This window comes from Hydra vulgaris, chromosome 04 (genome assembly GCF_038396675.1).
Source record: "Hydra vulgaris chromosome 04, alternate assembly HydraT2T_AEP".
Taxonomy (NCBI): domain Eukaryota; kingdom Metazoa; phylum Cnidaria; class Hydrozoa; order Anthoathecata; family Hydridae; genus Hydra; species Hydra vulgaris.
The window spans coordinates 15,540,854-15,553,609 of record NC_088923.1 but is presented as its reverse complement, the minus strand read 5'-3'; the positions used below and the strand labels follow the sequence as shown (position 1 = coordinate 15,553,609).

Below are 12,756 nucleotides of genomic sequence, written 5' to 3'. Positions count from 1 at the left end.
GAAACGTGTGCTAAAAATACGATATTTGTCTTAGACAACGTTCTCGTTCCTTATATGTTGAGCGTTGAAAATGTAGTTATGGATGTCTAGTTTAACTTATTGTATTTACCGCATTACTTACCATTAATCAATCTTATTGAAAAAATATTTATCAAGTGAAAAGAAATTATTAAATGAACAAATCCACCTAATGAGGCTAAGCTAATAGCCGCAATTTTCAACGGTTCAAATTTGTCTCAAGCACAAACTGCATTGGAAAATTTTTAAATACGTGGTTTAACATTCCTCAATTGCGAAGAAATCTATAGTTAATAAAGAAATTAATGTTTATTAAAAAATATTGTATAAAAATCAATGAAACTTTTTGAAAAATTTTACCAAAGATTTTATATAATAAGACATATTCTGAACACTTGGGTTTATTCCAAAGTTTCACAAAATTAAAATTTCTGTTCACAATTATTTTTGATTGATGTTTGCAAACATAAATTTTTAGTATATAGTTGTTTACTAATACTATAATAAGTTTTTAGCATAGAGATGTTTATAAACATTAAAATAAACTTTCAGCACGGAGTTGTTTAAATTTTTTTCCAACATTTTCGTTGTTTTTTCTTCGCATCTGAAATTCAAATCCTAATCCCAGACATACTATTACAAACAAAAAGCCAATTAGAAGCTGATATAAAGCACTTTTTCTGAACATTTCGGTAATTGAATCCACATACAAAGTTTGCGTATGACAAATTCTTCGAAAATGGTCAATTGATTGGCTGTATACTTCATCCTTTTGATCATACATGCAGTTAAATACATCTTTAGCTTGTTTTGACAAATTCGTAGAGATAAGACAATTGATTTGCAAATGTGCTGGAACTATATTAATAATACGCAATGGAACATCTTGATTATCATCATTTATCTCTTTTTGAATCCAAGCAGCACTGTCAACGTTTATGATGGCAGCAAAAACTGTTCCATTTCTTACCAATTCTAAAACTTCAAAATATGACTCTGCAGGTAGCACATGAGCATTGTACATTTCTTCAGCAGCTTTAAGCTCGTAAGAGTTTTCAAGCGCAGACACTTTCTGATCAACTATATCTAGACCATCCAGCCCGTTGATAACTTGCGTAACTGTTGCGGTCATTAGGCAAGCAATAACTACTCCTATGAACAGCCAAATGCAGGCTATTATTTTTCCGAAAATAGATCGAGGTACAATGTCTCCATATCCAACCGTAGTCATTGAGACTACACTCCACCAAAGTCCTGTTGCTGAACCCTTCACAAAGTATTTTGAAAACTCACTGTTGTACGTGCGTTCAATAAACCAAATAATCATACCAAAAATTAATGCTAACATCATTGTTAAAACTAATATCTGGCGGCAGGAATAAATACCACGAAGCATTTTAATAGGCAGTGATATCATGTAACGAGGTACAATAATGGCAAGACTATCGGATTTCATTAATTGAAAGGAGCGTAAACCCCTACGTTGTAACTGATAATGCGACGTGTTAAAAGAATCATCAGGAAACCAAATCGCTTTCTCTTTGGCAACTTCTAACAAATCACGTTCGCCATATTGTATTTCAGATTGAAGAAGTTCTTGAAATTTTTTTCTTGATGGAACGTGTTTTTGATATAATATCAATTTAAAAGTTTCATTACCACAATAGTTTTCTCCTTCTTGAAACATTTTTGGTATGATACCGTCAATTCTTCCGTCAGATGTTTTAAATATAAACGGTTTTTTCTCCCAATGTACAGCATTTAGCAGAATATTCATTGACCAACAATTACGTATTGATATTAAAAATACTAAAAACATTTTATATAACAACATGATTTCTGTAACATGCAAAATGATCACTGATAATTCTGGAACATCGAGGACACTGATAATTCTGTTTTTATAATATTGACTTCATATATCTGAACCAATTTCCATTTTTCTTTTATGCTGAAATAAAAAATCAATTTTTAAAACTAAAATACTTTACAATAATTAAAGTTTGTTTGTTTCGAAATCTACCAAAACCTTATTCAAAACATTATTGTTAAAACACATTATTTCAATTGATTTAAATTTGTTAATTTTAATATAAAACTATTTACCAAGCAAAACAATAAAAATCGACAAATGCTGTGCTCTAGTAAAAATCAGACTGTAATCATAATTTTAAAAACTGCGGTAACTCAATATTGGTCTTTTGATGATCATTTAGATGGTCAGCGGAGCCTCCAAGAAAAGAAAATAATACTTTTTTGTCATTTATGTTTATATGTAGCAACTTTTTTACACTTATGTTTATATGTAGCAACTTTTTTACACTTATGTTTATATGTAGCAACTTTTTATACACTTATGTATGTATGTAGCAACTTAAAACTATTATTTTAAATAATAGTTTTAAGTTGCTACATATAAACATCAGTGGTATGGGTTTAAAACTTATGACTACTATAGATAATTGTTCATTAATGTTGTAGGTTAATTGTTCAAATAAGTATAATTATTAGATTAATTATATTCAATAGGTAACTTTTCAAAAAATCATAATTGCTTACTAATTGAAATCAAATCAGTGAAGAATTCTTTCATTATTCTGAAACCAAAATTTTATGTAAGTAAAATTGTTGTGTGTACAATCATTGAGATTTAAAGAAGGCTTCATAGACCTTGGATCAGCATGTATTTTGAGATAATATGATGTGTCGCACTGTGCATCGTGAATACAACATTTACTTTGACAGTGCCAGCGGAATAACACCAAACGGAATTAAGATTTTATTAAGCTTTTAAAGAATTTTCAGTTTTTTTTTATTTGTGAGATTTTAAAGCATGAAGTTTACTTAGATTTTTAAATAATTTATATTTGTAGGGGTTGTTTAAAGATTTTTAATAAAATCATGTTTGTTTGTTTTTTCCTTTTTTTTAACCCCTAAAGGTGATTAGAATAAATTCTGCATTATTAAAATATTTATACAATCAAATATTAAATTTTATACAAAGCATGTATTAAATAAATATAAGTAAAAAAAGAATTATTTTAACAAAAAAAAACTTTTCTTGTCGGAATTCTTGTCGAAAATATTTTATTTACAAAAGTTAAAAACAAAATGGAAAAAAAGAGTTTTTAGAGCGCAATAAATCTCTATGTGAAAAACAATTTTTTAAATTTAAGAGCAAAATTTTCTCTCTGCATGAATTCCTTTTAATGTTTTATAATCAAACTTCAAATAATTTTCAGGTTCTTAAATATTTTAACAGTTTCTTTCCGAGCCATTTGGAAAACAAAATAAACTTTATCTGTAACGCATCTGGGCAGACTCTTCATTCGTATTTTGCGTAACAGCTTATTAACTGCTCTTTTACTTGTCAAAAGCATAAGGATCCAGATTGTCACGAATAATAAACGTATAACATGCAGAAAAATACTGTCCACCCTCAGTAAACCTATAAAAATACTTTAAATATATTTGTAGCTCTATGAGCTCCCTTTTCTCCTAGATAAAAAAAATGTTTAAATAAATAATGATAATAATAAAAACAACAATAAATGCCTAAACTTCTTATTCAATAAAACTAAATGATAAAACTTGTCATCAAAAATCCAACTCTCATAACTTGCACAAATATAAAGCAAATACGGCCTTGTGTTGGCCGTATTTTCTTTATTTTTGTAATGGTCACGACTAACACAAAAGCCTAATATGCAAGAACAAAGTAAATATTTCTGCACACAATATACAGAAACGCTATATATGTTTACTTTTAAACTCTTTATTTCAAAGTTAAATACAACTTATGATCTGCATTATATAATATTATACTAATCTAGTAATCTTTGAATGGAAGCCTTTTCTTTACTTTAATTATTTGCTATTACTATTATATAAATGCTTGCAGCTGTTACTTTCCTAATCTACTTTTAACTTTCTTGTGTGTGAGAGAGAGGGAAAAAGATATAAAGGTGTTATGATGAGAAATAATTTTTAATTTTTGCTGTACAATGTTTGGTTGGCATTTATAACTTTATCCCCAATGTGGGCTTTTGAACTTAATAAAATTATCCATTCATAACCTTATTCTATTTTTAACATATATTTTCACACATACATAGTATTTATTTATTTACAATACGTAGTAATTATAAATTTTTACTGAATGTTAGTATGAAAAAAATACACTTTAATTTAAAAATTATAAAAGTATAATAACAAAATATACATGATACAAAAACGGAGGCATTACTTGATTACAGAGTAAAAACTGATAAGATATGTTGTATTGGCAGGTAGGCTCTCTTATCAAACTTCGATTCTAATGTTGTCCTTCAGATTCGCAAACATGAAAAAATTATCCTTTCATTTGCAAGATTGCCTGCCTAAACCAAAACCCTATATATCCCAATTTACCTAACCCGTAAAATCCGATTTAGCGGAACCAAAGACGCTCATTGTCTGCATATTGGTTTTACAAGAGAGCCTACTATGTAGATAAGGGAAATTCGTAAAAGACTGAGTTAAATTTTATCATCTCCTTATCAATTAATTTCAAAATATAAACTAATTAATTTTTGATGGCAGCTTGAACGCGGCGAACTAAATATCATTTGCAATCAAAAATTTGCAAGCAATCTTCTCAAATCGCTAAAAATAGGTGTGTAGCTTGCAAAAAAAGTGCATATAAAATAATTTAAGTACTAGTTTTTATATATATATATATACTTTTTTTGCCAGCTTCAATAAATTACGGTTTTTTATTAATAATTTTTTTGATTATATTCGATAGCACTTTTAAATAGTTTCGTATGTTTAAGTTTGCCATCCAAGAATTAAGAAAATATTTTCTTGCAAATAAGTAAATTAGTTTAATTTTTCTTCTTTATTTTATAATTAATGCTTTAAATAGGCTTTAAGTATATACATCGTTAAAAGGTAAGAAGGCTACGAGCATTTTGAGAAAGTTACGCATCATTAAAGTAACTTTCCCTTATTGCTTTAGGTGGTTAAAAATAAAATGGCCTTGCTTTTTAAATTCTTTATAATCAATATAAAATAAAGGACTTTTTCAATGTATTGACGTTTTTTTGAATTGACGTTTTAATAACAGCCTTGATCTAAAAACCTTATGATTTTTACCTTATTATTTTTACATTTTTTACATGATGGCGTCAAGTAAATGAAAGTCATTAACTCAATCAAGATAATAAAATCAAGGTAAAAAAAGCAACATAAAATTGATTTTTGATTTTATGCTTTTCAGTTAAAACTATAAGTACTGATTCAGTTAAAACTATAAATATTTTAGCAAAAACGTAAGTTAAAGGATCCCATTATTTTACATATGTTTACAATTATTTTTCTTGTGTGTGTGTGTGTGGCCTTTAAGGTGCTCCTTGAAGTGATTATAGTCTTATCATGGACCATGAAGAAGAACAATTCAGATAACTATGAACAAAGGAGAAATATAACAATTTTAAACTAGTTTGATTTAAAAATGGCCTTGCTTTATAAAGTAGGCCAATATTTCTTGAGATTTTACTTTCAAGATAATGTAAATGATTTGTCCAAGTAACATTTTTGTCAAGGAGTACTCCTAAAAATTATAATGATTGTTCTCTTTTTATAAATTGACTGCCAATATAAAAAATAGAATACTTTGTTTTATCTAAATTAATTGATAATTTATTTGCACTAAGCCATTCTGTGAGTTTCATGAGTACCATGTTAACTGAATTAAACAACATTTTAATATCGTGACAAGCGTGAAACAAATTTGTATCATCCGCAAACAAAATAGTGTCTAGTAACTTACAAGATTTGCTTAAATCATTAATATAAATTAAAAATAAGAGTGGTCCTAAAACCTTAACTTGAGTAATTTAAGAAAAGTCTAATTCCATTTGACTTTAGACTCACAAAAGGAAATAAAAACTCTCTTTTTTTTTTTTTCATTTTTAAGTTAACAATATGCAATTAAACATATTCTCTTTATTAAAACGCAAAATTCGTGTATTTTCCAGAACACACAACTGCGTTGAATATTTTACGGTTTTTTGAGCTTGTTTATATCCAGCAAACAAAAAGACATTTTTGTTTGCTGGGTACAAACAAGACACTTTTAGTTGTTTAAAAGACGTATTTTTAAGATTAAAAATAACGTCTTTAAGGTATCTTAAAAATGGTCTACGTTGTCCGTCGAAAAGATGTCTTACTTAAGATTGCCTATAGACGTCTTACTAAAGACCGGTTTAAAACATCTTATTTAAACGGTCTAAAACCTTTTTATTTAAGACGTCTTAAGGATGTGTTATCAAAGGTCTGCGCTGTCTGTCGAAAAGATGCCTTACTTAAGATTGCTTAAAGATATCATACTCTAGACAGATTAAAAACGTCTTATTTGAACCCTCTAAAGATGTTTTATTCAAAACGTCTTATTGTCTAATTTTAGATGGCTTTTAGGTGTTTAGTTTAGCGTCTTAAAGACGTCTTAAATGGTTATTTTTGTCCGTCAAAAAGACGTTTTACAGAATATTATTTAAATGCGCCGTACTCAAGACAACTTAAAGATTTATTCAGTTATAATTTAAGGAAACTTATTACATCATTATGTAATGGTATTATTATGTTGTCACTAGCGAAATTGATAACATTTAACACAACATTAGGCAAACTCATAAATTATTATTGCATTTTATAGAAACAATTAAAAAGCAAAAAATAATAAAAAAAGCAAACATTTTTGAAGGTACATATAAGTTATATACAGTTAGTTGAATTGTTATAAAGTATCTTTCTCTATTATAATTTATACAACATATAATAATATATGCGTTTCATAGGGGAGACCGAGGCTAGTTGGCCGCAGGGGTAAATTGATGAATTGCGTTTATCTTCAGAGCCTTTTATCAGAAAGTGACAAAAATTACATAGAACTTTCCTCATTGACCATTTCATCATTCACTATAGTATTGTCGGGATTCGCGGATGCGCATGGGAAATATTAAAATTTATGTGCTTTTTGGACAAAAACGTAAGTTTTGGAACATCGCTTCCTTTTTACTTTACACTCTTAAACAAAATCAGGAAATCGCAACTGAAATTCAGGGATAACTTACTGAATTAATCATTGCGTTTAGGCACAATTGATTTTCAGGCGTTATTGCCTGAAATTCAGGGAATTATATTTTTCTGAAAATCAGGGAAACCAAGCCCTCTGAAAATCAGGGATTTTTGTTGCACTGAAATTCAGGAAATGTATTACTGTATATTCAGGAAAAAACTTTCACCAACTCAGGTTTTTATACCGTTTTTATAATATTTATTATATTGTCGGCATTTTTATTGTGGATAAAATTAATTTTGAAAGAATTTCGCCATTGCTGAGTTGAGTAAAGTATTTGCACACGCCTAATTTAACCTGGGATTCAAAAACTATATTATACTATGTTGTTCGTGCACTTCACATTTATAATTGTTCGACTATTAATTACTTAAATTTATGATAGAATTCATTATGATTTCATTAATCATGTTATTTAGTTCTTACTTGTAGGTAGAGATAATTACAATAATTAAAGTTAAAAGAAATTTTTTAATATAATTACCAACATTACAATGCATTTAGCACTATTTATATTACAATGCATTTAGCACAAATACATCTCAAATAAAATAAAAAGATTTCGTTGATGTATGCATTTGTATAACATTTTTGATAATGTTCCTATCTCAGAATGTGAATAGATGTTGCTTATTTAAAGAGCGTTAAATATATTTAACGCGCTTTTAAAAAAGTAACAAGATCCCGTACACATTCTGAGATAGGAACATTGTCCAAGGTCCCATACAAATGCACCTGCAAAAACTGCCAATCATGGCTTACACTTTGGTCATACTCAATCTGACCGATGTAGTGTAGCTTGAAACATTTGTCAACAGCAGAGACCATACAGCGCGACTCAATAATTTCGTTTTCTATAACGACAAACGATTGGCTAATGTTGCCAGTTATACCCAGTGCAATAATTATTGGTTGCTTAACTCCTTCACTTTTAATTTTCTCAAGAATTTCATCCATTGAAGTTCCATTCTAAAAAAAGGTAATATAAATATTAGGGTGGTCCATTTTAACATGTTAATTTTTTTTTTTTTTGTTTAAATTAATGAGGCATGTTGCCTTATTTCTTCCTTTTGGTCTAAAAAATCAACTGTGCAAAGTTTCAGGTTGAAAAAAAATATATATAGGGGTTGCTAAAGCATATCAAAGTCTAGAATATTTTGTGGTTTTGCAAAAAAAGTTTTCAAAGTTAGAGTTTTTGTGCCGACTGTGTATTTTTTATTGTGTTTAATCATTGTGTTTCATTATCAATGTAGAAATATTGTAGAAATTTCTTATTCATTCAGTAGATGTCAGCATTATACTTAATATACTTCTAGAATAATTATTACATACAATTTTAAACACCCTTTTTTGGTAATACTATATTTATTAATTACTGAATTAACTTTTTGAATTAACATTTCATTCATTTTAATAGAACTTGCTTGTATAATTTATTGTAGGTTAAATAATTTAAAATAAACAATGGCTAAAGCTGCAATAAATATACCAACACAAAAAGCAACAGAAATATATTTGATTGGGCAAACATTGGAGAACTTTGGTGAGTGATTCCTTCCAACAGAAAAAGATGTTCTAAAGCGTAGTTTCTTCTTTGGAACCAACAGTCAAGAGAATCACAAAAAGGTCGTCGACGAAGTGCTGTTCTTGTGGACAAAGGCACATATTCCAGTTATGGAGACCCATGCAATCATTGCAAACTGACAAAAAAAAAGAGCGAATAGAGAAAGAGAAGAAAAAAAATGGAAGCTTAAAGGTGCAATTTGTTGACTCGACACTATCCTTTTCAGACTCAGAGTCATCAGAACATGGCTCTCCTTAAAGACGTAATCGAAAATCAAAGCAATCAACTCCTTCCAAGAAATTGAAAATGACTGCAGAGTTGGTTTCTGCATTGGACCGTATTAACATTTCATACTGACGCACTGTTCAAATTTTGAATGCCACAACAGCAACACCTGTATATTTGTATACAAAGAAAATAGTTGGTCGTATGAAAAAAAATGTTCCAGTCACAATTGGTTTACTATATCCAGTCAGACTTTTTTTCAAAGTTGCTGTTTTTCTATAGACTGTTAATTGAAAAAAAGGCTTTCGGGGTAAGTTGACAAAATTTTCACGGGGTAAGTTGGCTCATAACATTTACTATGGAAAAAAAAATATATATTTTTATAAAATTAACTTTATTTTTTTTTTTAATTTTGAACAATATTAAAAAAACTTACTCTTACAAAAAAATGAAAGAAAAATTTGTTTTAGCTGTTGTACGTACTAATATTTTGTACAACTTACCCGTGGTGGGGTAAGTTAAAACTTAACATAGATTTTTATTTAATTATTAAAAAATATTAATATATTAGACCTATTTTTTATTACCTTCTGTTACATCATATAGTTTGGTTGATGATAAACCAATCTTTTTACCAAAACCTTTTAAGTTGAACTTTGACAATAGGGTATTTGTGAATAATCTACAAAACATAATGAATAAATAATACAATTTATGAAAAATAAACAATTTACTATTATTGGTTGCAACAACTACTATACTTGTAAAGAATATATTTAATACAGAAAAATACAAAAAATGGTTGCTCATACAAAAGTATAATAAAAAAAAACCTATTCATAACCAATTTTATCAGCTGTTTAAAATCTTCGGCCAAGAAAACTCAGTTGTTTAACCTAAATAAAAAGTTTTTAAAACTAAAATAACGAAATTGTATTATAAAGATTATTTTCATTTTATAATATGTAAAGACAAAGTATTTACTAAATGAAGTCCAACCGAATCATTCTCTAAATATTTGATCAAATCCTTATACTCGGAAAAAGTTTCTAATTGCATGACTGCTAAATTATTAGGCCGGGTGAATAAAAATAATAAATTGCTTTTACTCAGGAATTGGTCAGCTTTACGTGAATAAAAACTTTAGGAATTTTTACTTAAGTTTTTATTTACGTTAAGCTGAGCAATTACTGAGTAAAAGCAATTGCTTATTTTTATTCACCCGGTCTATTATATGTCGTATATTTATTGCGATAATGAACTCCTGGCTTTCAAGAATCTTTGATACCATCTTGAACATCATATGCTGGTACTCTAAATTATAGAACTCTAAATAAAGAAAATGAAAAAAGAAATATATAGAATAGAATGCAAATCATTTATTTATACAATTTCAAAATAATCAACAACTTTTGTTTTCACCTAAAAATCATACCTAAAATAATTAAAATGTGAGCGCACTCTCCACATTTTATTGCAAATGAAAAATTAATTAAATACTTAAGGGCTTACTTCCAACTTCCATAGAAAACTGATTTTTAACTAATTTCTCGGGTCTAAGGGCTTCAATCATAGTTTGTTATTGTCCTTCTTCTTTTGTTTTTTGATTTTTTTGAACTCTTGAGTATGAGGTGAAACTAATAAAAATTTAAAGAAATTTAAAAAAATTATCAAAGATAGTGTACCATAAAAAAATTTGATTGTTCCATGTCAGTTGATTTTTGATGGTAAAAAAGAGAGTTAGGCAAAGCTAAAATCAGCAATTAAATATTTCCACTTCAATAGACAAAAACTTTAGATTTAAAATTTAAAAGTAATACAAACGTTGTGAAGAATAATACGAAGTTAATTATTCCTCTGTATGTAAAGGTAAAAAAGCGTCAGGCAAAGCTAAAAATAAGAATACAGAAATGTTGTAGTAGTTGGTAGATGTTGCAAATTGAATAGATTGAAATCTTTAATAATTTTTGGCATGAGTTTTAAAACTGGAGGAAAGGAAAATCGGGTAACTCTAAAATATAATACTTATACAGTTTATTTTTCTTATTGTATTTACAGTTAACATTTGATATTAAAAATAGATTATAAACATGAAAATAATAATACTATGTAGTTATACCATCAACATTGACATCGGTCTCTTGACAGAAATAAACATATACAATTCCAAGTATTCGACAAAACTTTGCAATCTCGTCATGATAAACTTAAACTTTAATAACAATCTTTCACATTTAACTTGTGTTACAGAAATAGTATAGATAATCTTATAAATGTGATAGAAATTGTCATCGGTTTTTCATTTGATCTATATGCAGTGGTCCCACTTTTTCAAAAATTCGTAAGTAGGTAAAGGTGGCCAAAATAGTTTCAAGTTTTAGGAATAGCATGAGCAATGTCTTAGCTTTATGATGCATCTATGCATTAAAATTTTCAGCTTCACTTATTGATAATTGACATGAAATCAAATTAACAAGCACTGTCGAAGATGTTTTCTCTAATGTTCCAAATATCGCCGTTGCAGCATTTGATTTACCCAACCACCTTGTTTCGCCAATAAATTTTTGTCCAAAAATTGGAATTCATTTCAATTTTTGCTTCAAAAAGTTTAATTCATGTTGCCATTTGTTTATACGATACTTTTATGAACGTTGTAACATTTTGCAGAAGGTTAAAAAATAAAATCGCCTGAATGCAGCTCCCTTTTTCATAGCTAAATTAAGAACATGACATCACCAAATATGCACATGGTTGTCTTCAGCTTCAGTAACTCCAACACATCGTGCTTGTATTATTGCTGAGTATTTCCTCGACATTGTGGTTGTACTGATAAAAAAATTATGTAATTAGTTTACATTTCTTTGCAGAAACCATTTTCTCTATCTTTATTTATTATTATTTTTATTTTATTATGTTTTTGTACTCCAGATTTTTGGCATGATGAGATAAATGATCTGAATACATTTGAAACAGTTGCGGGTTAATTTACAAATAAAAAATTAAAATAAAGATCGAAACTAAATCTGTTATGTTCATGTCCAAAAGTAAAAAAAAAAGATGTTCCAGCTGTTTCGAACAACTCTAGAACCGTTAAAATTTACTCAGTGTTGAGTAAGTTTAACAAAAGAAATTCTGTTGTTCTCTTCTACGGTTCTTTAGGGTGGCTCATATAGAAAAAAATATTTTTTGAATAGAAACAATTCCAGTGGTTCATATATGAAGAGTAAACGAGAAAAAACGGCATAGTCGCATTTAAAAAGTTTTAAGAAAGTATTTATGAATCATTTATAAAAGTCTTTGTACTTTACGATAGGAAAAATTTTTTTTGATAAAAGTTAAAAATATTTTATTAAAAATGTAAACTTCAGATAAATTAATCAAGAAATAATTTTTTCTAATTTACTTTTACATTTTTATAAAAACTTTTATAAATAATTAATTTATACTTTCTCAAAACTTTTTAAATGTGATCGTTTTTTCCTGTGTACCCTTCATATATTTTAGTTGTCTTTTGATGATATATAAAATTAAAATTTTCATAAAAAAACTTTAATAAATTATATTTAAGACAAGTTTCATCAAAATCAGTGTTAAAAGGGGGAAAATCTGAAAAAATTCAAAACACTGTTTCTTGATCAATTTTTTTCAAAACTCATTAATTTTTTGTTTATAGCTTCTTTATATTATTATCATTTCTACTAAAACAAAGAAAATTATTTTAAAAATCTTAAACTGGACACAAAATTAAAAAAAACAAAAAATTTTACATTAAAAAAACAGGTGTTTGAGTTTTAAAAATTATAAAATTATTCTTAGTTAATTATTTTAC

The 12,756-nt window shown here is 27.7% G+C and overlaps 1 protein-coding gene across 2 annotated transcripts; it reads right to left on the bottom strand.

Annotated features, from left to right (window-relative positions):
- Positions 1-403: 403 nt before the first annotated feature.
- On the bottom strand, positions 404-2,752 carry LOC124818771 (uncharacterized). 2 transcript variants are annotated; one of them, XM_065795571.1, is made up of 3 exons: positions 2,578-2,752; positions 2,125-2,248; positions 404-1,969 (listed from the first exon to the last, which is right to left on the bottom strand). In XM_065795571.1, the coding sequence occupies exon 3, from the start codon at positions 1,850-1,852 to the stop codon at positions 554-556; it is 1,299 nt and encodes a 432-aa protein (XP_065651643.1). In that variant the 5' UTR covers positions 1,853-1,969; positions 2,125-2,248; positions 2,578-2,752; the 3' UTR covers positions 404-553. The 2 variants fall into 2 exon arrangements, with proteins under 2 accessions (XP_065651643.1, XP_065651644.1); XM_065795572.1 differs by lacking the exon at positions 2,125-2,248.
- Between the last annotated feature and the right edge of the window lie 10,004 nt (positions 2,753-12,756).